General features: G+C 38.0%; 1 protein-coding gene across 1 annotated transcript in view; it reads right to left on the reverse strand.

Annotated features, from left to right (window-relative positions):
* Nucleotides 1–25,392, reverse strand: part of fgfrl1a (fibroblast growth factor receptor like 1a) — a 57,070-nt gene that overhangs the window by 10,451 nt on the left and 21,227 nt on the right. Inside the window, exon 3 of the mRNA XM_079631018.1 lies at nt 17,939–18,211. Coding sequence (XP_079487144.1) covers nt 17,939–18,211 — 273 coding nt within the window. The remainder of the gene's footprint in view (nt 1–17,938; nt 18,212–25,392) is intronic.

Consider the following 25,392-nt stretch of genomic DNA (forward strand, 5'->3'; position numbering starts at 1 on the left):
ACTTAAAAACATTTTGCAATGGCCCATAATAAAGAATCTCAGCTATTTGTTATTTTGAGCTTTTCATTAAACATTTGTCTTAACTTTTGGGTGTCAATTCAGATAATCAGATCAAATAATCCTGGTTCACCTGGAAACATGCAAGTGAAATGGTTTGCAAATATAAACTATTTACATAAATAGACATGCAAGAATGCACAGAAGGGAAGGTGAATTCAAAAACATTTGTGGTTTGGGAATACTTTTGATACAGGAGAGATTATGTATCATAGACCCAGGTAATTTGCAAGACCAGTCAAACTACCATTGCGGCAAAAGAGAGTAGCGGAAAGTAAAAAAAAGGCACAAAGAAATAACTGTATTATATATACAATGTATTATTTATGCAAAGATATTCAATATCTTCAATATCCCGCAAATATCATCAATAAAGACGGCTTCCAAAGAATTATACAGACAAGTGTGTGTTGTGTAAGGAAATATTGGTTCAAAATCATGATTAAAATCAAAATTGCAATATTAATCTAAAAATTGTGATAGTATTTTTTTTCCCCCCAGATCGCATAGCCCTGGTCATAATAGCTAATAAACTATTATTTGAATTTATTGGTCACATATAGCTATTGTAAAATGTGGTTAAAATTTTATATAACAGCATCTGGAGAGTTGATAAAAATAAAAATCACCTTTGGTTCAATCATCACTATTGATATGGAAGATCAAGTCAAGTGCACCGCATTGTGGTTTACAGGATTTCTGCAATGTTCCTCTTCTAAATGAACTTTAATAATATTATTACAGACATTACTAATATAATTTTAGCTTCTGTGCATCTGCAGTAACTGATTCGCTCTTTGCCAGCCTCAGCACGCCACACCAGTTGGACAGCACATTCTCCTCGTGCCGGCATTCAGCGTCTGCTTTATATCATGTTCACACTTCATTTATATGCCACGGAAAATGAAATCCGAATAATTTCCAGCTTTCCATTGGTATGGATGGACTGCTGAACTATGTGGGATGGTCACGGTATGAGCTGTAGGAGGACAAGCTTACACCCACACCACAGCCCATTCAAAGAATCATCCATTGTGTTACTCCTTACAGAACAAGCTTTTAGCAACAAGAAAGCCTCCACTGTGGCATGCTGGGAGAGATAAAGACGTCCCATCTCGAGTCCAAAGCTCTGGTGTTTGTACACTAATTTAGCGGGGGAACTAAAAGTACTTAAGAAACTTTAGAATGGCTCTAAAACACATCCATAAAACATCCCTTTGAATTGACAGGAGCAAGCTGGCATCCATTCTCCGCAGTGCCAGGTTGAAAGCCGCTTAATGGCTTCTCTCCATGCTGAGCTGTCAAGACAAAAACGAGTTTGTATGGAAGATGCTGAAGAGGATTCGTGGTATGTTTCCAGGGGGTTGGCACAGGACCCCGCTTCTACTGTCCACCCTCGGCGTTCCAGCTGCCTGCCTGTAACTCTAGCAAACATCAAGGACAGGACGGAGCTTTACCGAATTAACATATCTCACATATTGATCACGCGGCGCTCTCTTTGAAACAGACACCTCCTCCCCTGCACTTTGAACTGGCCTCTGTTCCGCCCAAATTATTTTGAAATAAAAAAGGCCCTTAAAGGAGCAAGACGTGGGGTGTCAGTTACTCACCGGCTAAATTAAAACTAACAGGAAACTAAAAGATGCTTGGAAACAAACTGCATTTCACTGATAAAGCAAGGAAATCTAAAAAGGAAAGGGTTGTTACATCTGTTTCCAGGAAAACGGTAATATTAATATTATTCCATACAAGCCTGAGGTAAAATAAAGTTTTGGAATTGCATTTAGAAAGCCCTGATTTAATTTCATCTAATGCTTGTGTTTGCAGGCTCTTGGAAAGCAAGCTCAATTGTGTGAATACTATTTCTTCCTCCAATACATTAAATTGAAGCCACGGTGCAGACTTGAAAATGTTGTTTCATGCATGTGAAAATGGCAGATATAGTTTTGCTTGATGCTGTCAGTCAACACATACTTTCAGCGTTAGGCCGCAGCAACACCTCGTCACCTTTGAGGCTGTCGAGAGGAGTTGATAGATAAAGATATGGTGCCAAATCTGTGGAGTTTCTCCCTATCAACAACACATGTCCAGTCTTTTTTCAACCCCTCCTCTTTCTGTCTTTCTCGAACAGACTTGTACTGTGAGTTCCAGCGCGATCACACTTAAATTGAACATAATACAGTGAGGGGTTTCAGACCACATCAAAGCTCACCTTAAAAAAAGGGAAATGTTGGCAGCAGTGGCTTCATTCCACCAACGGTAAATTTAACTACACAAGTCTCTTTTTGTTAACACATTTAAGGAATCCTTTGAGTAAACTGTCAGTGTGTTGGTTATGGACTCGAAACAAAAAAAGAGTGTGAAAAACTACTTTTGATCCAAACTTAATTACAGTCATTCATCAAACTTACTGCAGGCGTCCGTCTCAGGTTGCTAATGTCAGTGACGGGTTTGATTGATTTAAATATTTAAATATGACTTTTAAACAGATTTTCAACATCAACATTGGCAATGAGACTGAAAGAACTGAATGGCATTTGAATATTAAAGCCAAGAGCTCAGGGTTTTGCTGCTTAGCGAACTTTAAAACTTTATTATCCTGCTTTAGGTGAAAATGGGTCTTTGGTCTCGCTATATGTACAATAATGACAATGCATATACTTCCACATAAAACTCAAAAAGACAAACCCCTGGTTTCAAAGACAATGCTTAAGGCTAGTCCCAGACTAAAATGTATTATTGAGCTGATTTAAATGAAAGCAACTTGCTCCAACATATTTTCAATTATATCAGTGCCTTTGTTTTTTTACTCAAGATGCACACCAATAGGCTAATGTTTTTTTCATAGGCACGTTTATAAAATAAATAAATGTCCTAATGACCTAAGGGATAATCCTGGCTTAATTTAAGCCCTGACTGTGAAACCAGGCCAATATTACAACTGATACATGAACTACATCTGTCCCCTTGTTCAAAGGACCTAGAACAGCTCGTCTCAGCTCTGGACAGTTGCTAGGGAAGGGTTTGGGACTGTATGACAGTAGACAATGAGAGTTGTCACGACTAGGCTATTATGATAATTACATTTCACCACCTGTTATGTAGAAACACAACTAATACAGGTGAACTATAGAAGTACTTTACAGGAACAGCAATGCGTTACAAACGTTACAAAAAGTCCTCAAGTTCTACTTCACGATCAAAGCGAAAGCATCATTACGACATTTCTAAAGGCACAAACATACAACGATCAAAACAATACCAAAAAGCAGCACACTCCAATGGAAGAGTTGAAAAAACACAACAAAAGATTGCGAAGACTTCAAAGGGACTACAAACTACAGGCGCCGTGTCCTCTCCTCAAACACTTTTAAACTAATTGGTGAATCTATTCTCTCTGACCTCACTCTACTTGTTTCATTTCTTACAGGTTGCATGACTATGGAGACGAGGCCTGACATTCAGCGGCCGGACTCACAAAAGCCCGCAAAGCAAGCGGATAAAGACTATGTCTAATGAGAGAGGATTCTTCCACTACACTAGCTACCAACTACAGAGGAAAGAAAAAGCTATTATGGATCTTTAAAAGAGTGGAAACTCTGGATAGGTGTGCAGACATACGCTCAAAGGAGTGAGGCACCTCCCTCTGTGACAGACCTTTGGTTCCTTCTCTGGTAACAATAGAGGAACAAGCTTAATCCCTGCCAGCTCATAATGAGCTATAAGCTTTCTTTTCACAGAAAAATGTCCTCCCTTACTTTGGTGCTAATCAGGGACAAATGCCCCAGTCCTTTTCAGGTCTCCCGGACCTCATTCCTTTGCTGCCCCTATCCTCTCTTGTCCTGCGTTTTCAAGTGTCCTAGGTTGAAGATGAGATGGTTTTGAGATCCGTGAGAATGGTCCGGCTTTGGCTCGACGTATAGAAGCTCTATGTTGAAGAGGCCCCATTCCTGACTCGTCTTTCCAATTGCACAGAAACGATGGAGTTTGCAATCGTGCATTTGGGACAATGAAGCAGGAACAAGGGGCAGGAGCTGCTCTTTAAAGCTAAAATAACCAAAAGCAGGTTTTTTGGGTTGTAGCATGCTAGCGTGCCCGTTTCAGAACATAAATGCCTACGTGGGCTGCAGCGGACCAAAAAAAACAACAAAGAGCCAAAACCCCATTCACACCGTGAAAGGACGAGCAACCAGACCGCCGATGAGGCATGTAGCACACAGGCTTTCTTCTTTCCCTCCACCGCACAAGAAGCGCGAGACGTCTATAAGGAATCTATTAAAGCGAAATGACACATAATCGGCTTATGAAGCCGGGCAAAATGAAGAGTTCTGGGGACCAAACCTCACATTGCAGTTCAACTCCTAGGGGTGTTTCTAGATACCTCCAGGGGTACAAAATCTTGGCCATTTCAGTGATGAGGGATCAACAAAAAGCTACAAATTAATAAGCCCTTCAAATATCAGGACGCTTTATTCCAAGCAGCACGACAAGAAACACAAAACAGGCGTTTGGAACAGTTTCAAAATCCTATGGTAATAATTACCATATTTAAATCAAGCCGAATCAACTTTATATTAATGAACAAATAATCTTCATGAGTTGCTTGGTATATTCTCTAAATATTCTGTAATAAATTACAACTGGGGAGAAAACCACAACAAGTAACTTACTTTATTCCAGTGTTATTTAAGTATCACTGATATGCTATTCGTTAATATTTTTTTATAAATTTTTTATTTTTACATTTTCATTAAATATGCACATACAGTAGTTTTGATTAAGTTTTAGTCTTTAGTGAAACTAAACAAAAATTAGAAATGTTGCCAAATTTAAAAAAAATTAAAAATTTAATTTGTTAATATTTATTTTAATTTAAGTTAATGTAATCAAATTTTTAGTAACTTTTTTGTTTTGTTTTACTCAACTATAATAACCATTCTTTACTAAAATCAATAATGCAGAAATGGGCCTGATAATCATAATCGTAATCAAATATTAAAGGCACAATATGTAAGATTGTTAGATTAAAATATCCAAAAATCACTACAACAATGTTATATATTTTGTTGTACTTACATTATTCCAAACGTTTCCAACAGTTTTTAAATCAAGAGAAGTCAGCCATTTTAACCAGGACACGGGCCGTGTCCGTGCGTTGATTGTTTCCCTTGATTTCCAGTATTACTTTCGGGAAACCATGGAAACACCAAAGACACTTTAATATATTATGCGTTTCATTAGACAGGCGAGCAACTGTTTGGATACCTTTATTGACAGAAAACTAATCATTGTTGAACAGCTCGACATGGTTAATCTTATTGTTTGAATCACTTTTTTAAAAAAAATTATTCAAATTTCTTGATTTACCGCGAGTACCATGTTTTTACCATGTTTTTACCTTGTCTCACGGAAACAATTGTCAAGTTTTGTCATCATACAATATATTTTAAAATTACTTGCAAGTCATGTAGCAACACAAGTCATCAAGTTTTTATTAATAGGATATTCTAATATCGATCTAGATTACTGCTAGAAATCTCGCATACAAGCCACAAGCAAACGCACAGAGTAACGTTAAAACATTACTTTCAACACACTCAAATGAATTAAGTATTATTATTTTTTATTTGAACCATGTAAAACAGCGCTGCGTTACCCCACATACGCAAAAAGCGTATGCGTGTAAGCAGATGCGTAATAAAGCCGATTCACACCCACAGACTGCAACATACCTTTCGTCGGGTTTTGCCGGATTAGTTTGTTAGCCAAGTCTGTTAGCGTCTGTCAGAGCTTGTTTTCATCGACTGAACATGCTGAATCGGATTTAGACTGTCTGAGAAGTGCGTGCAGTAGTCTGGTGACTGTCGCCGTTGGTCGGTGTCTGTCGGTGCGGTGTGAATTGACCTTATAAGCACTGTTATTTAGTACTGAATGATTTGAGAACAATACATTCAGCATGTTTTTGAATTGTCAAAATGTATCAAACTAATTTGACTCATCATGGTTTATTCTTCACCGAAGGTTCCTCTTCATCAGAGATTCCTCATCTATGAATCCTTGGAGTCCATCATCTCTCTCTCTCCTACGTGAATAGTATCTGGCACACCTATCTGAGGCACGTCTCATGAATGCTCAACCCTGCAGATTGGAATGCGCCTCCTCTTTCTTCTCTTTCTGGTGTCTGTCTTCCACAGAAGGTGAAGCGATGCAGAACGCCAGTGCAGGCTGGACGTTGACTTCATAAACGGGGGGCGTGAAACGTAATCCCAGGCCTCGTGCATTCAAGCGGCCTGGCTGCTTCAAAGTTTTGTTTGTGTTTTTCCTTTTCCGGCTTTTGGAGTGTTTCCCTCCACCAGTGCCTTTGAAACCCAAGCTCACCCCCACCTGTAACGGGACAGGCGGCATGTTTTCATAATCGTGTGTTTAAAATGGCGTCTTCATTTCCTGAGCCCTATTTCCGCAGGAGTCGCTTAAAAACAATGAGAAAGGGGAGGATCCGGTGCTGCGTTGACTATAAAGAGACTCGAGGGTTCATCGAATTTATCTCAACTCGCCTTGAATGAAATGTTGACGCAAGGCCAATTATTGTGGATAAGAATGTGGCAGTGTTTTGTATGAGGTTCGTTTGAGGGCAAATAAAAGATAATCTCATCCTCTGCTTTTTTTGGGATGGTTTGAAAGTTCACTAATGTTTGGTTATGATAAACACATCCTATAAACCACGATCAAAGAATAATATGTTTTGTACCACATTGTAACGATCAAAACAATCGTAACTCAATCACTATCATCGTTGTAAATTCATAGGCTTGAAATGTGAACGTCAGCCAGATTTTTCTTTCCTCCGTGCTTTCATAAGCCACTATTTCTCATTCTCTCTCTCCTTTGAACCATGACTGCCATTACAACAAAGCCTGTTTTTCATCTTGAAGAAACAGAGTTGGGCAAAACCTGGAGGACGTATAAGGGCATGTGTGGCTCCAACTCCACACCAGCTGCTCTTCTAAGGGCCTGGTCCACCTGGTTTTGCCATGCATGTCACTTGGACGGGTCGTGGTGTGTAGAGGCCATAGTCATGTGACATGACTATTGAGGCTTAGCGGAGTACAAGAAAAATCTGCCAAGTTTCTAAAATAGTCTTGAACAGGGTTTCCCAAAAGGGGTTTGTGAGTATATGAAAAGTTAACAATGAATAATTATATCAAATCTAAAATTAAATTAAATGATAATCGCAATAGAGCATATGATTATCAAATCAAAGGCTGCTATTAAATAACTGTATATTTCTGATGCGCCGCACTGTGTTCATTTACACGACAGCAGCTCTGACTGTGTGTTCAGTGTTTTCAGCGGCTCAATTCACAATAAATGCAGCAAACTCCATCTCCGCATGTGCTGTGAGTTTAATGTGCATCTGAAAACAGAACATATTAGTGTTGTAACATGTAGTGTAAAATACAAATGTTTTATAATTATTATCAAATATAAATGTTATTTTATTTCACAGTACAATTGTAAATTGCAAGAGTAATATATTTCGGTCTTAATTTTTAGAATTAGAGTTAATCATTTTTATTATAACTATTATTAGTATTCAGTTTATTTGGGTTCCAAAACACCAGTGTGAATGTAATGTGGACTCTGTCACACACTATCACAGCTAAAATGAGTTTTGAGCCCACTTTGAGCCCACTTACCAGGTACAGAGTAAGAATAAAATGATTAATACTAAAAAATATTAAATATTTTATTTGTTTACCTGCATGATATGTGACTAATAACCAATATTAGAGAACCGCCAACATGCAAAGGTGGCGTTCAATTATTGAAATATTAACAAAATATCAGGGGGTACTTTAAGTAAATATTTTATGGCTATAAAAGGTTCAGTTGACAAAAAACGTTTGGGAATATGAGGTAGAAGCACTCCATCTTTCCATGTATGTCTCTCCACTTACACTCCTTATTCTAATTTAAAAACCCTTCCCCCTTCTTTGAAGTACTATACCACCAAGCTAGCTATCAAACCAATATTAGTTACAGGTCAAGGAACTTAAGCATAATAAACATACTGGCACCCTCTGAAAAAAAATCATATGAAAAAAAAACCTTATCAGATTGAAGTAATGTCATTCATTCCCCATTTTCTATGTTCAGAAAGTAGTTTCCTTCAACTGACTTGTTGTAATGTATAAGATTTAGTAGATTTAAGATTTATAACTCTTTATTTTGAAAAATATTTTGAAATGCCATAGAGAAAATGAAGGGGAAAACCGTTCCTGAAATCATCAGTCTATTCTTTCTCAGTCTCTCAGCAATTCCCTTGCCCATAATTCAAGCACAGCATCCATCATTATATAAGATGGACGTTCATTCTTTGCTATTATTTTACAACGATTAGAAAGCAGTACCATAAAAAAAAATCATATATCAGTCAAACCTGTAATTCAGATTTTTCAGTAGAGTAACTGAGAAGTGTCACGCAAACCTAATCTGAGAGATACCTGCTGTTGAGAAATATAACACAGCTACGGTACATTCTTTAAGACGGTGACTGAGGATGAGACACAGATTTCTCAAATAAGCTGATGAAACCAGATAAGTCTTCTAGGTCTTTGAATTTCAAATCAATATTAATAAGTTATTTCAGATGGACTCTATGAAGGATGCTATCAGATCTGTTTTGTTTAACTTTATCCTCAAGACATCTGTGGAATCTGACACTTGCATCATGAATCATAGTTTGTGTGTGTGTGAGTGTGTGTGTGTGAAAAGAAGATTACAGGGAGAGCAGCACGGTATTTTTAATATTGACTTGTCTAACGGCAGTTCATGGCTTTAAGGTCAACTGACCTGATCAGACACAATCTTTAGAGGACGTTTACATGAGATGTGTTTTGCGGATGGAGTGTACCGGTAATGCTCTACTGGGTGCTCTACTGCACGCTTAATAAACAAACTCCAGCTGGTCCAAAACGCAGCAGCTCGAGTTCTTACTAGAACCAGGAAGTATGACCAAATTAGCCCGGTTCTGTCAACACTGCATTGGCTCCCCTATTAAACATTGTATACATGTTAAAATCTTGCTGATTACTTACAAAACACTAAATGGTTTTGTGCCATCGCTGTTTTCTCAGATCCGTGTTTTTGAGGTTTGCACAGGGATGTATCATTTTCAAAACTCGTTTTTAAAAAACGTGCACTTTGAGGCCTACTATTAGACGCTGCCGGGGCGCCGTTGTTGTGTGTTTGAAACGCCAAAAACGCATTAGGAGTTTTCTGTCTTCAGAAAACTGTGCAGGTTGTGATGGCCAAAGACGCCTAAAAATACAATACCATTCAATAATGTGTTTTTTTATCATTAAGTCTCTTATGCTCAGCAAGGCTGCATTTTTTATTGGATAAAAAGTACAGTAAAACCGTAATATTGTTAAATATTATTACAATTAAAATAGTTTTTTTATTTTAATGTGTTTTAAAAAGTAATTTATTATTCAATAATCCAGTCAGAAATCATTCTAATATGCCGATTTACTGGTCAAGAAACATTTCTCATTTTTATCAATATTGAAAACAGTTAATATTATTATATTAATATTATATTGATATTTTTTTATAGAAACTGAGATACATTTATTCAGGATTATTTGATGAATAGAAAGTTCAAAAGAGCAGAATTTTGTATTATCACAAATGTATTTGCTGTCACTTTTGATCAATTTAAGGCATTCTAGCTGAATAAAAGTGTTATTTACTTGACTCTAAACTTTTGGTTTTGGTTAATTCAGTTGTTGAACAGGCGTGGAAAAACAAATTATCGATATCATGGGGATGTAGGGAATATGAATTGCTCAATGAATGAACAATGCTCAAAAATCATCAAGATACTTCAAAGAGACTTCATTCTGTTAATAATATATACAGAAAAACTAAAATACCAGGAATAAATTAATAATCATTCAGTATTCAACTTGGAAAGTCAATTTTCAACTTCTGGAATTTACAGGAAAACCGCAATAAAATGTCACTGAAGTTAGGCTGTCTAACTTGGAAACTCAAGTGGAAATGTTCAACTTTGCCGAGATGCAGGTACATGATGTCACACAAATGCCATCAGAGTCATGGAAAAATGATACAAAAAAAACACACCTGCAAAATAAATGTCAGCATTGTCGTCTTGTTTATTCATATCTTTCATTTGTATTCTGTACAATGCCATGGTTCAGACAATAGAGCGTTGGTCGGAAGACTGAGATATCCAGATCTGACCTTGAATGGAACGAAGCCTAAACCCACAGACAAAACATGCAACAATCTGAACTCATCTGCATGTATCCTCAAGATTTTTTTTTACAAACAATTCAATTTAATCTAATACACAAAAGTGCATAAAGAGTAGAGTTCAGACAAAACTGAACAAAAAAGTGAGTGTTACTCGTGATGTTTCAGAAAGATCAGTAGAACTTCAAGCACCCAATGCTAGTTTGACCGTGATAGGGCCTCTTGAAGTCCAGAGGGAAACCCTGCATAGAGATCAGTAGATATCTCAAGCTCCAGTTTTCCTGCACCGCGATCATTACCAGATGTTGGCTGAACGGCAGCTTCAACGGCCCGAGCAAACTCCACAAATCGCCATAAATCACCAGGCACTTCCCAGCAGCTTCCTACACGTCTCAATTCCACAATCATGTCTGCACTGTCATCACAAAGGGACGGTAAATCTAATCTTGATCTTGTTTTTCTAGCGATAGTCAGTTTATGCAGGTGAGGGCCAACAAACACAACAACCGGGAACAAGAGAACTGAAATAAAATATGAAATCTGCTCTTTCAATCAGTCTTTTCCCCCTCCATCACTCCTTGCTTCCGCTGGATGCCCTGAAAGCCACCTTTCTTATCATTATCTTTGCCAGTGATGCATCTGGTGCAACAATACAAATGTCAACCAAAAAGCTAATAAATAAGGAGAGGAGATGGCAGTGAATGAGTAGGCATAGGCATTCAGGGAGTAAAAAGAAACAGAGCAGGCCTAGCGGACTGGGAATGCTTGGAGTTGGTAAGAAGAGAGAGCTGCTTAAAGCCAAAGCGGCCCATGATAGATGGACAGTAATGTCTTTGCCATCTGGTTTGAGGAAGGGCAACGCCACTAATGAGCCCTATCAACACAGGTCTTCTGTCCTCACAGGGACATTTGATCACTGAGCCACACAGGACAGAAACAGACTACACATGCTGTTCTACTACGCAAAAGCTCCCGGATAACTAATGACTCGACCTGATGTTAGGATACAAGGGCTGAGATGAAGATGTTAGATGTTGGAATAGCAGCACACTGGCTCTCATTCACTAATAATTGCATGGATTATTTTGTATTTGTACGCACAGGAGAACTTCTCACGAAAAACCTAATTCAAAACACGCTCATACGCACATTAATTATTCTAAATGAGCGACCGAGTGCACTAGGTTAGTCATTTGCATAAAACACGCCCAAACCATCTCCATATAAGGGCATCCACACACGCTTTCCTTACAGCCTTTCGTCACTCTCGTCAGACTTGTCGCTTTTCGCCACAGTATAAAACATTTTAAAAGATAATTATAACTTTTTATCTCACAATTGCGAGTTTACCACGCAGTTCTGACTTTTATTTTTTTGTCAGCATTAAGATATAAAGATCATAAAGAACCATTAGCATCCATGAAACCTTTCCATTTCCAACAGGTTCTTCATAGTGGAAAAAGGTTAGATAAGGGATAATGTACATCCAAGCCGGTTATTATCGCATAATAAACCACGACAGGGTGATCTTGCATCAGTCTGAAGGGGTTTATTCTGCGATAACAACCGGCTGGATGTACATTATTCTGCTTATTACACGGCTACTTGCCAGATAAGTAAATAATTAGATATGAAATATTGATCTGAGTCGAAATATTTTATTAGCTCTTTAAACGCAAAGCTTCCGCTGAGAGACCAGTCGCTAGCAAGTGGCAAGTTTTAACTAGACAGACAGTCACTTATTACACGGTATTTCACCACATAAATAATTATGGGTATAAGATATATATTATTAATATTAATGTTGATGTTGGGATATATATTATATTAAGATATATATTAATGTTGTATATTGTTTGGAGATTAAACTGTTTTAAAATCGTACATGTTTGTTATCATATAATCTATTACAGTGTATAAAACAATCGTCGCAAAATGGTAGTGCCTGCGTTTGTTTGAGACAATAGAGTGTGTCTGCCATACCCGGATGACAATTAAATAACTGTACAATTTTTTTTTTATTTGAGTTCATATTTATTAGCTCACCAAAAGAAAATGTTGGGGTATAATCGGGGGATAACACACTGCTGGATGGTGCGCTTGACCAATCAGAATCAAGTATTCCACAGAGTTCTTTACACTTAGAAAAAAAATGGTTCTTTCAAGAACTGATCCCTGAAAGGTTTTTTGGGGAACCTAAAATGGTTCTATGAAATCATGAGCTTTTTAAAAATAATTTTAAACCTTAACAACTGCAAATCAAATAATTAAATACTAAATGAATTTTTCTGCTTTTTTTTTGGCACAGGACAGATCGGACAGAAATTTATGGGCAGATGAAGGAAATGGGATCTGAAATGTTGCAAGCTGGATTCGAACCTGAGTATTCCTAATGAGCACCATGACTCAACATGTAACCAATACATCACAGGTCCAACTCCAAAAGTATTGGTTTTGATGCAAAGTGGAAATACGTTTTCCACATGGGAGGAGATCTGATGTTGACATGCTTTGCGTACACATGCCACATGGGTATTTGAAAGATTAGATCCATTAACTAACAGAACAAGATTTGGAAGTGGAGGATTAATTAGTGGTTTGAGAAATTATCTTGCGAGTTGATGTTGTCCTGAAATCGACGTTTCAAATGGAGTGAAAAAGGGGCAGAGAAAACCAAACCAAGCGAATGTAAAAAAAAGAAAATCAGTTCAAGAGCGCAAGAAAAACATCAGGAAAGTGTTCTTTTTTTCTTACAGATCGTGGTATAATGCAGTTCTGGCTTCTGTGCAGACGTGTTTTAGTGCCATGAAATATAACAAAGATGGAAAGGAAAACTGTGAAAATATTTATACAAATGAAACACGGTCTGCGATAGAGGAGTTGGCGGGGTGTGAAGAAGCAGCCATAATAAGAAAAAGGTGTCAATATTCATCACTGAATTCAAAAGTGCATATAGAATAATAAACAAGAGTTCAGATGACCTGGACTAATTATTGAAACCACATCTTGGGAAATGAATAGATTACTTTAAATCCTCACATTCATGGTTCTCACTCCACTGAAGGAAACATGGATGTCGCTTTATTTTACCACATGGAACACCATATAAAGAGCATAACGTGGATGTTATGACATCTCATAAAACTATTCCACAAGGGGAATTTCCTCTATAAGCCAAAGCAAATCATGTAAAAATCTGACATCTACAAATATAAAAATGCTTTATTCTAAATACAATACCAGTCCAGAGATGTCGGTAAAACTTCACATAGTGTTGGAATTTCATAGAATCATGACAAAGATGTTTTCAATATTTAATATCTTTCTTTATTTGTAAAAATCTTGGCTTTCCGAAGCACTACTACACAACGTAACACCTATCAAACTACACTGGGACCTCCACTGGCACGACTTGAGTTACGTCGAGGGTGGGATGTGCCAGCAGAAGGATTAACAAACAAGTCCAAGTTCAAGGGCCCTGACTAAACAGCATGGCGGAGACGGTTGCGGTGCATCAAAGCCGTCCTGGCACATCTTGGGCGTCCCAGCACAGTGGGTGCAGCTGCTCAACTGAGGTCATCTTGGCAGCTGCCCCTGCCTCCCCCTCCCTACCCACACCAAGTTCAGGGGTTCGCTTATTGCCTTCAGCTGCAAAGAAACTTCTCATTCATGCTTAATTATGAGAAGAGTTTTTATACACGCTTGTTTTCTTATTCTCATATTGCCTGCTTAGATTCTCCTCGCATGTTTCATGCCGTTTCATACTCAGTTTTTTTAAACTAGAGTGGAGAGGGAACGGGTAGATTTCATGCTTTATATTAATTTATTATTTATTTAACTTTCTAAAATAGCTTTGATAACCAGCCAACCTTTTACATTTGCAGATTTAATTGGTTTGTTAGACAGCCTGCAGTGAGAGAGTGTGAATTTACGACATGTTGCTGTTTTTTTAAAGCATTTATGATTAGACATCTTGTATTGAAAAGTCCCTCAGAGAGGGAAACTTAGACATGCTTCAATTAAAACAACAAAAACACAAAAAACTTTTATGGTGTTATAAATCTGTCAAAAAAATTGAGTGTAATTTCTTATTACCTTTTTTTTTTAACTATTTTTTAACTAAACTAAACATTTTTAATAACTGAATCTTATTTCACACGATTCCAGCATTTCGATAGATATAAAGCTGTGAATTGACCCCAGTTGGACCCTAACTCTACGTCTACGTCTAACGTCTACACCAAATGCGAGCTGCGCAATGTGATGCAAAAAGCGAATAAAACCCATTATAATCAGTGATGCTGTCTACACTGGATGCGGAGCGACACGACACAACATGACAAATCCCTGACAGTAAACTGATGCCCCATTCTATACCTGACGTACTTCAAGCCCTCGCGCTACTTCTAATATGAAGAACACAATGATTTAAATGGTCGTTTTGTCACGTCCGGTGTAGAGACAGTGTAATTTGGGTTGCTCATATATAAGCCTTACCATACAAAATGTCAAGCACATTCAATACCCACCAGGCCGTATGTAAAAAAAAAAAAAAAAAGTGTATCAAAAGGCACACTATGTAAGATTTTTGGATCAAAATATCCCAAAACCACTAGAACAATGTTATATATTTTGTTGATTTGTGTACTTACATTATCCCAAATGTTTCTAAGAATGTTTAAATCCAGAGAAATAAGCAGTTTTAACCAGGACACAGACCATGTCTGTGTGTCGCCTATCAATGACATCATACCCACGATACCATCGATATCCGGTTTTATTTTGTAGAAACCATGGAAACACCAAAGACTCTTTAGTATATTATGTGTTTTTTAAACAGGTGAGCAACTGTTTGGATACCTTTATCAACAAAAAAACGAATCATTGTTATACAGCTCAACACAGTTAGTCTTTTTGTTTAAATCTCGTTTTCTTAATTTACCGTGAGTACCATGTTTTACCATGCCTAATATCGATCTAGCTCACTGCAGTGTGCAACAAATGTCTGCCGAGCGAACGCACAGAGTAGCATTATAACAACTTTAAACACACTCAAATGTATCTAATATGATAAAACAGCGCTGCGTTTCCCCACATACGCATGACTGGAAGAAGCGGAAGCGGTGTCTGCAGTATAATAAAAGCTCCACTGCTCTCGAGACGTGTGTCGCGCTCGTCTCTTATTAGCAATCGCTCCAGCGGCCTCGTTCCGCTCCGACGGCTTTCCTTTCGTAACAATAATAAATCTTTAATACATTACCGGTCATCCATGAATATGATATCTGCCCGAGTCACGTCATATTCTCCACCGGCTGTAGAGGTGAAGACAACGATCCCATGATTCTGCGAGATCAAGCCGTCATCAAGCTACGCCTTTGTTTTGAATAAACGACCTCTAGTGGCAAAAAATTACATAGTGTGCTTTTAATATTATTTAAATTTGGTTAAAAACAAGCAATTATTACTATAATTATACTATGATGCATTCCTATCACACTGCTATAATTTCCACTGTTTAATGTCAGGAGAGTAGCAATATATCCAATACATTTTATGGATCAAATAACGGTATATGGATGCCCAAAGTAAATTTTACTTTAATTTACAATTTGTATTTGTTTTTATCGTCATTTTGTTGTGTCCTCATTGTGAAAAGGTCTCTTGACTTGATTTAGAATCAGCTTCACTTTGTCTGTTTTTTTATATATCAGTCAGATATTAAATCACAGGAGATTATAAATTAGCACGCACACTTTGACACACATTATACAACGCCCTTTAACAGGAAAATGCAATAATTAACAGGGCAAAGGAAAAAGATTTTCTACGCCCAGTTATCAGTAAGGCGACCGGGGGATACAGCAGGTTTATGAAGCCGTTGTTCTAAAAGATGTACATGCAGGGGTCAAGATTACTAATGACCCACTGTACGCTACAAAACAAACAGCCCATTCACTGCTGGGGATGTTCTCAATTCCTGTAATTAAGCTCCATTGTCTTGCATTACATAGGGCTCATCTAAGAGGCAAATAAAAGGATCATTAACTTAGTCCAGCTAATATAAAACTCCCCCTGAAAGAGGCACTCCACCAGGGCCTCCATTTAGACTTGGCATTGCTTTAGATGGATGCTTTTGCAGTCCCAAATTACCCCACTGGTTAACATTATCATCCTTCAAGTTTAAGGTGACTACATGCAGAAGGTCCTGGTGATTTGCCGTCCCGACGGTGTACCATCTCTGATGAATGTACTTGGAGCAGGGTTCATGTCCTCAGAAAGTCAGTAAGGGGTTGGTGAGATCACAAGACCGGCCCAGAGCCCCTCCTCACGTAAGTGGACGGATCACCATGTGGAACGCGGCCAAATTAAGCCCTGATTAACTTGGCGAGTGGCCAGCGTGCTCATTCAGCCCTCTAAACTTTACACACAGCAGAACAAAGGTCCATCTACTGGATGACAGGTCTGAGAAAAGGCCATCGAAAATCCAGAATGATCAGAGAGTTGAGGATTAAGTATTTTACGGTTCCTTGTGCTCATTTTGATTTGCCCATTGCTGGTTGACTGAACAAATAAAGTTGCTGTTCATGGCTACAGACATCATATTTTATTTTGTGGGGAAGGAATAATAAAAAAAACTGGATCAACTATTTAAACATTAGGCCATTTCTGGTTGTTGTCTCTGTCAATGCTTCGGCCAGGTAGGCTTACAATATATTGAAAAAGGTTCAGATTAGGAGATAATGGGTCTTTGGGAAATCTGCATTCAAACGTTTTCACAAAAAAAAAAAAATCACAATTCACTAACAACTTTAATAAATTAATTCTAAATGTACAAATAACTGTACTAAACAAACTGAAACAACAAACAATTGCATACTCTGGGTGGCCTTATAATATCTATACATGGATCCTTCATCTTAAATATATTCCCTCATATACAGTAAATGTAAGGGTATAAATACACAGGGCAAACAAAGGGAGCTAAATGAAATGCAGGTTAAACTAATCAGTAACTATGGAAACAAACTAGACCATGATCAGTAAGTATAGAAACAAAAAAGTATTGGGAACACAGCCAAACAATAAAAGAACAAAACCAAACTAAGGGCACTACAACGATGTACTAAAATGAGAAAAGTTTTTCCAGTTTTTTCCCCCCCGCAACATTGTCAAAACGATCCCCGTTCAAACGGATCAGCAAAAACGGCTAAAAACGCGTTGAACTGTGTTTGAACTGATTTTGAGGATCTTGCAAGTAAAAGCGCATCTTTAGAGAGTCTCATGTTTGCTGTGAGCGACGAAAGGCTATAAAGGAAAGGCTGTGCAGAAAGCCTTATATGGAGATCGTTTGGGCTGTTACGTTTATGCAAATGAGTCGACTAACCTCTGGCACACGGTAACTCATTTATAATACTCCAAATGCATTAATTTTAGAACACATTCATATTGTGTACACATTTAGGTGGAATTTTTTTATCTGAATTTCTCCGGATAGTACAAATATGAAATAAGGCACACGTATTACTGCATGAAAGCCATTGTTCTCAAAATAAACTGCTATTTTGAGAGGTTTCGTGAAAAATAAGCTAAACAAGCTTACCGATGACGATGAGGGTGTAGTTAATGTTGACGCTGCCAAAGCCATTGGTGGCTTTACAAATGAAAGTCCCAGCATCCTCTGCCTCCACCTCTTTGATGCGCAGGGCTTGCTGAAGGACCCTGAAGCGCATCCAACCGCTGTGGATGTTTCGTCCGTCTTTGGTCCACATGATGAGGGGTGGCGGATCGCCCTCCACGGGACACTGAAGCTTCATGGTGCGTCCGATTCTGACGGTCTGCCGGTGGGCGATCTTCTCTGCTACACGTGGAGGACCTACAGAGAACAAGATGATGGTAATTCCTTAATTGTAGAGCGCTGTCTTCATATACATGCCACAAATTCAAACCCTTCTCCCTGTTAACTTACTGATGAAAATGTAGGAGAAACAAAACGACGAGTTGAAAAAGTATGTTAGAGATTGAGCTGCTGGATATTAACACTGGTAAAACAAAGAGCTTTGTTAGCGGGTTAATTAGCTCAACAATTAATTAGCCCATATAGCCGCGTTATGAGATTAATCACCTAATCACACTATTTAACGTTAATTAATGCATTAAAGGGACAGTTCACCCAAAAATGAAAATTAGCCCATGATCTACTCACCCTCGAGTCATCCTAGGTGTATATGACATTCTTCTTTCAGACGAATACAATCGGAGTTATATTAAAAAAATGTCCTGGCTCTTGCGAGATTTATAATGGCAGTGAATGGCTGTTTCTGTTTTGAAGTCCATAAAAGTGCATCTATCATCTATGTGGAGGACTTTTGATGATGGATAGAGGCACTTTTATGATGGATAGGTGCATTTTTATGGGTCACTTGAGGGTGAGTAAATCAGGGGCTAATTTTAATTTTTGAGTGAACTGTCCCTTTAACTAACATAAACTAACAATGAGAAATACATTCAATACAATATTTATTAATCTTTGTTAACATTATACAACTGTTGAGTTTTAGTTCATGTTAGCTCAGGTGCATTCAATTATTTTAACAGATACGTTTGATTTTAATAATGTATTAGTACATTTTGATATGAACTATAAATAAATGCATTGTAGGTATTTTAATTAGTGCAGTTAACTATTGTACAATAAGGAACAAATCAAACCTTATTGTAATGTTTTACCAACATGATATTATGGTTTACATTTGCAAAATTAACAATAATTGTATTTTGGTAATGATACATCATGGATATATTTCATACTTTATTACAATATTAATGCATTATTGATTAATGAATACAGTGTTTGGTATGTGACTAATATTTTTAAATTCAATTCCACAAGAGTAAAAATAACAAAAAAAGGACAAATGACAAAAATATGAACTACAATGAAAAGACATTTAGTCAAAAGACAAAAACTGTGAGTTCTATAATGTGATAAGTTAGTTGCAAAATCCTTGCGTACCACCAGAAGTATTTACGGACACAAACTATACGTAACATATTCCCAATCTATCTGAAATCAAACTGGGCCACATTTTACACAAATTACATGAATATCAAAGAGTAAAAAGGAAAGAAAAGTTGGCACACCAAAGCTCCAAAAATAGAAACATTTATTTCATGTTATGAGCCCAGTGGCTCACATCAGTCTGACCACAGGTGACTTTATCAGACTGACGAAGAGCCACTGGTCTCAAAACATCACCTGTGGTGAGAACATGAAATTCCTTCCTTCCTTCCTTCCTTCCTTCCTTCCTTCCTTCCTTCCTTCCTTCCTTCCTTCCTTCCTTCCTTCCTTCCTTCCTTCCTTCCTTCCTTCCTTCCTTCCTTCCTTCCTTCCTTCCTTCCTTCCTTCCTTCCTTCCTTCCTTCCTTCCTTCCTTCCTTCCTTCCTTCCTTCCTTCCTTCCTTCCTTCCTTCCTTCCTTCCTTCCTTCCTTCCTTCCTTCCTTCCTTCCTTCCTTCCTTCCTTCCTTCCTTCCTTCCTTCCTTCCTTCCTTCCTTCCTTCCTTCCTTCCTTCCTTCCTTCCTTCCTTCCTTCCTTCCTTCCTTCCTTCCTTCCTTCCTTCCTTCCTTCCTGTTGTTATGAACGTCAAAGAGACCAGAATTCAAAATTCAAAAAGTTCACTGTTAGATTATGCTCACATGAACTCAAACTTTCGACTTTTTAAAGTGAATCGAGTGGGTCCTCCCAACGCATTCTCATCCTTGGGCGTCATATACTGACGCTTTTGACAAATCGTCTACATCTAACGCACATGGCACCCTTTAGCGTCAATATGACACGCACAGAGCTTTGTTCGGTTATGGTTGGGTTTAGGTCTGGGGTAGGGTTAGGGTTAGACCGCTAGGAGGCGCCTTCTGGCCCATATCTATCTGCGTCTCATATTGACGCTAAAGGGTGCCATTTGTCAAAGCGTCAGTATATGGCGCCTTGGGATGAGATCGGGCTGGTCCTCCGCACCCGAATTCTAAACAAACCAACAGACCTTTAGGATCAATGCTTATCACTAACTTTTACAACAAAAATTAACCTTCACTGAACTTACTTAAACTGGACTATGATGCTATTTTCTTCTAGAAACAAACTTTGTTGCATTATTTTCCTGTAAAGCTGCTTTGAAAAAATCTGTATTGTAAAAAGCGCTATATAAATAAAGATGACTTGACTTGACCAGCGTGAACCGATCAAGCAATTAGCAAACAACAACTTTCTACAATCAAATAAACACCCAATTAACAAATCAAGTGCCATCTTACTTGTTTCTTATTCAAGAAACGGTTTCACTCAAACAAATACGTCAATATAGGGAACAAAAGTTGGTCGCAATTTCTGATCATCATGCTGAATTATCTGTCCTGAAAATCCTCAATGGTTTCTTAGCAGTTCACTCTGCAGTATTCTTGTATACCGGCTGTTGGACTGAGGTAAAGTGAAAGCTTCAGAGATCAGTTGGCGGTTTAGAGAGTCTTGGCCCGGCAGAGCGGAGCGAAGGCTTCCCCCTGCCCACGCACATGTTGCTCGCTCCCGTTAAAAGACCGAATGCAGGAAATTGATATTGTCACTGTTTATGTCTGTGGGGAAATTGTAACCGCAGTCCCGTGTCAGCCAGCCATGTCTCGCTGGCGTAGTCCGCTACTGGCCTGCATTGTTTGTGCGCTCCTCAGTTGGAGGCTCCGAGGAGGTCAGAAAGGTCAGAGTCTGCAAATACTGTCCGTACTCGTTCCTCTCAAGGCTGTGTGAGTCACTCTAATAGCTGTTTACGTAAGGCTAATGCCAGATTGGATCCATTTAGCTGCCACAAAACCGGGCTTAAGAAGATCTTGTGGTGAAAAAATTGAGAAACAGATTTCCACATGCAGTCATACGCACGAAAGGATATAGCGTTTTACGCCCGTAATTGTAGCCATCACTCGGATAAATGAAGAGGTAGGAGTATTTTATCAGACGTTCATCCAACACATAACCATTTCAAAATCCGTCTCGACAAATTAAATCTGCAATCTGATGAAAGATATCATCTGAATGACAGAGGATGAGTCTGGAAAACCCATCTGAAAAAGTCATCTGAAGCCATATGTCAGGTTAATATGAGGGTATGGTGTAAACATGATGTAACTGAAGGTTAAGGTCGCAACTTGCCGTATTAATAACTCAAGTGATCACAGGTGTGTCACTCTATGTATATCTGCTAATTTATAACGGCCTCACATGGCTGAGATGATCATATTTGTAATGTATTACTGTTTTAGGTATTTTTATACCAAATGTTACAAAAGGTTTTGTAATGATGCAAGACTTTTATGTAAAGTTATGTAAAATGTAGGCTAATAAATTTACTTTGTGTATCTGCTGTAATTTCCAACTTTTTTAATATATAGAAACTAGCCCATAAAATAAGCAGCCCTTAGCATACCTAAAAAAAAAAAAAAAAAAAAAAAATCTCAACAAAAAATCTTTAAAAAACAAAACAAAAAAGTTGCTGAGGAGATGAAAAAAGAAAAAAAAGAAATAGCTTCTTTTTTAAAAAGAATTTAATTATAGTTGTTTTAGCTTAGTTTAACTTCTTTGTCTTATTTTAAATCATTTTCAGACATCGACATACAGTAAGGATTTTTTCTTCTTCTGAATACCACAAAATAATTACCTTTTTTTTTTAGCAATGCATAAAAAAAAATCTTTGATAGTATATTGCTTTTTTAAATTTACAAAAACTAGGAGAGACCAGATATCAAGTAACCACTTTTATTTTTAGCAATGCATTTTTATCTTTATTTGTTCCCTAAAAATATTAGCATACCACGCAAAATACTACTGAATAGTATGTAGTTTTAAACATATTTTTTACAGATGTTTTTCAAGACTATTACAACAATTTAGAATATATTACAGAAAACCAAACCAAATAAGATTTTAGAGCACTGAAGTTTATCATTACTGCTTGGATAAGTGCACAAGTGCACTATTTTATGCCCTTATTTGAAGCTCTGCACCATACACATCACCATCTACATTTGCTATGAAAAAAGAGCAATGTTGAAATTCTTTAAACGGTTTTATATGCTGATAGATATCAATTGTCCATGAAGTCTAACAGCAAAAGTGTTTGATGTCGAATCAAAGGGGACTTCCAGTGAAAAATGTATCTCATGCCTGGTTTCACACTGCTTTGATATGACGTTGTGCTTAGTGGGAGCATGAAGGAGTCCCTGGCACAGATTTGGAGCCAGCCTGACTACAGCACACTACTGTGTCCCACAGACACCAGTGGCTAGCTGACATGTTGATGGATGATGTTTGAAAGTGTGAAAAAGAAATTAGTCACAGGCAGGAACTCGCCAGAGTCCAGTTCTCCTGCTCCATTTCAAATCAGAGTAAAATCGTCCTGGTGAGCCGTTTCACAGATTGAAATCTCATTCTCCTTTTGGAGGCCCGTACGCCCCCTCTTTGAGCAGATTTACGACCCTCCCGCTCCGGGTCTTCTGTTCGCAGGTCGGTCCCGAGGCCTTCTCCTCCTCGCAGACCGACAGCACTGCACGTTTCACAGATCAGAGGCGTGCGGGAGAAAACAAAGGCCCTGAACTTTCACAGTGCTCGGTTTGCCTTCCAACTCTTCTCCCTCCGGCCCAAAGATGGCCTTGGTTAATGCAACGGCGCCCACAAAAGTCGGAGAAAGCACCCTCCGAAAAGAGAAATGACAACATGGAGTGACAGTATTATCAATGTCTGAATAAATAAACGTGTTTCCAATGCGCAACAACACACTTTTTAACAGCAGGTACTTTAAAAAGCCTGCACGTCTGTGTAAATATTGGGTGTGTGAGAGTATTTGTGAGGAAAGAGCTTGTTGAATGAGGGGAACGGCAGGTCAAACTCTTTAAAAGGCAATCTGTTTTCTCCATTCAACATAAACGCATTCCCTTCTGTCAGAGCACTATACAATACGGAGGCCGGTCGCTCATTCGCATATGCACCGGGGAACTCTCAGCGAGTTGCAGTCTTCCATATCCCTCCTTCCCTTTTACGGCTTGTTGGCTTAAGGTATCCCAACATGCACGTCTGGAATGTCGACTAATGAGGGGGAAAAAAATGATTCGGTAAGAGGCCAACACAAGTAGCATTCCATCATATACTTTCTTTTAACTCCAGCCCTCAGCCAAAAAGCCTCTCCAAGGCGAGTGGCGTAAAGAAAGCATTCCCTGAAGAATCGATATCTCTCCTTGAGCCAGCTAGATAGGGCCCTTTGGTGCGAAAGAAGTGGAGGAATAATATTTTGATTGGCCTCGTGTAGGGAGCACGGGACATGCTTTGGAGCGCAAGAATGTGTTTGAATATAATTTCTCGAGCAGGTCTGAGCTCACGAGTGCCAATGTATTCACCTTCAGGAAGCGGGCTGTGATAGAGTAAGATAACCTTCACCCTGCCTTCACTTCCTCTGTCTTACAGGAGGCTGTTTTATTGCTAACCCTATTTGCTTTCCACCATTAATTCCCGGAAATGGATTGTGAATATGCCCAAAACTAACAGCTCTGGAGCTGTGGAAATTAAAGGAATATTATAGGTCAGATGCAACATAAGCTTCCAATGAACAAATGGGATATAACTATGAACAAAACACTTTTTAAATGAAGCAAAACGCTCAGGAATTATGTGGGTAACGTAAAACCATATCCTCCTAGAAAAGTAGTTCCACCACATTCAAAATGATAATATTTGGATAAGAGCTTAAACAGATATTCACATTTCTAGTCTACTTTTGAAACCCTCTGATACATTTGAGTAAATTTTAAGTCCAAGGTCACCAAAAAAATGACAATTATTTTATTGTTTAAACACTCTCACGTGGTTCCAAATCTGTATGACTTTAGTTCATCTTCGGAAAACACAAATGTAGATATTTTTTATTTTGTAAATTTTTTTTGTATATCCATTGAAAGTCTTTGTAATAAACCTTTTTAATTTTCAAAAAGTTGACGTTGTAAAATTAATCCATATGAATTAAGCAGTTTGATCAAAGTCTTCTGAGGAGAGACAATCGCTTTGTTTTTAATAATAAACAGATTTCATTTAGGCTTTTATTCATTTATAAACATTGCACATCAACACGCATACATAGAAAATATAAAATATGGTAAAAAACAACAACACAAGAAACAAAGACAGACAAAAAATATGGGAAAATATTGAAAAAATCCTAATTTATGTAATGACCGAAAGTTTGGAATGACATGAGGGAGAGTAAATGATGCTGTCAATGATGAGTAAATGATGACAGGGTGATAACACCACGTTTTTTCTTTGTTTATTCTTTTTACAAACTGAGAGACAAACTGTACTGGTCCACAGTTCTTAGTCCTATATATTTATTAAGTTGTATTTAAATCAAGAATATTTTAGTTCAAATCAAACAGACCAAACACATACAATCAAATCTGTCAAAGCAGAAATTAAAGTGTCCCTATTATGGTTTCATAATAGCCTCCGGAGCTGAAGTTCAGTTATGGTAATGAGAATTTAGCTTCTGACGTGCACTGTAAGCGGTAGACCAATCGTAACAGACTAGGCCGTCTGGCCAATCAGAGCAGAGTAGGCTCGCAGAAAGGAGGGATTTAGAGAAACGGATTCATCCGACAAGTCGTTTGAGAATTAAACAATATATAATTACTGTGAGAAAATGGAAGTGGTTTTTTTATCTTTGATGCATGTAAACCTGTTGTAGGAGACCTCTAAAACAAAATTAGCATAATAGCATAATAGGGGCACTTTAAGATCCCATTTCAGTTTAAGACCACAAGTCATTCTGAGTCAAAGAACATAGTCTGCGGCTCCCAACCTCTAAACACCATGAACATCACATTAAATAAAGGATGTTATGAGTTTGATTGCATTAAATCAGAGTAATTATTGTAGATTTACACCATCTTGAAGGATGGTTCATGGCTGGCCGAAAATGTAGAACAAGGAATGTAAACATCCTCCAGTTATGATGTATGGTGTGGTCTCT

Source organism: Phoxinus phoxinus, assembly GCF_949152265.1.
Source record: "Phoxinus phoxinus genome assembly, chromosome: 12".
NCBI classification, from domain to species: Eukaryota; Metazoa; Chordata; class Actinopteri; order Cypriniformes; family Leuciscidae; genus Phoxinus; species Phoxinus phoxinus.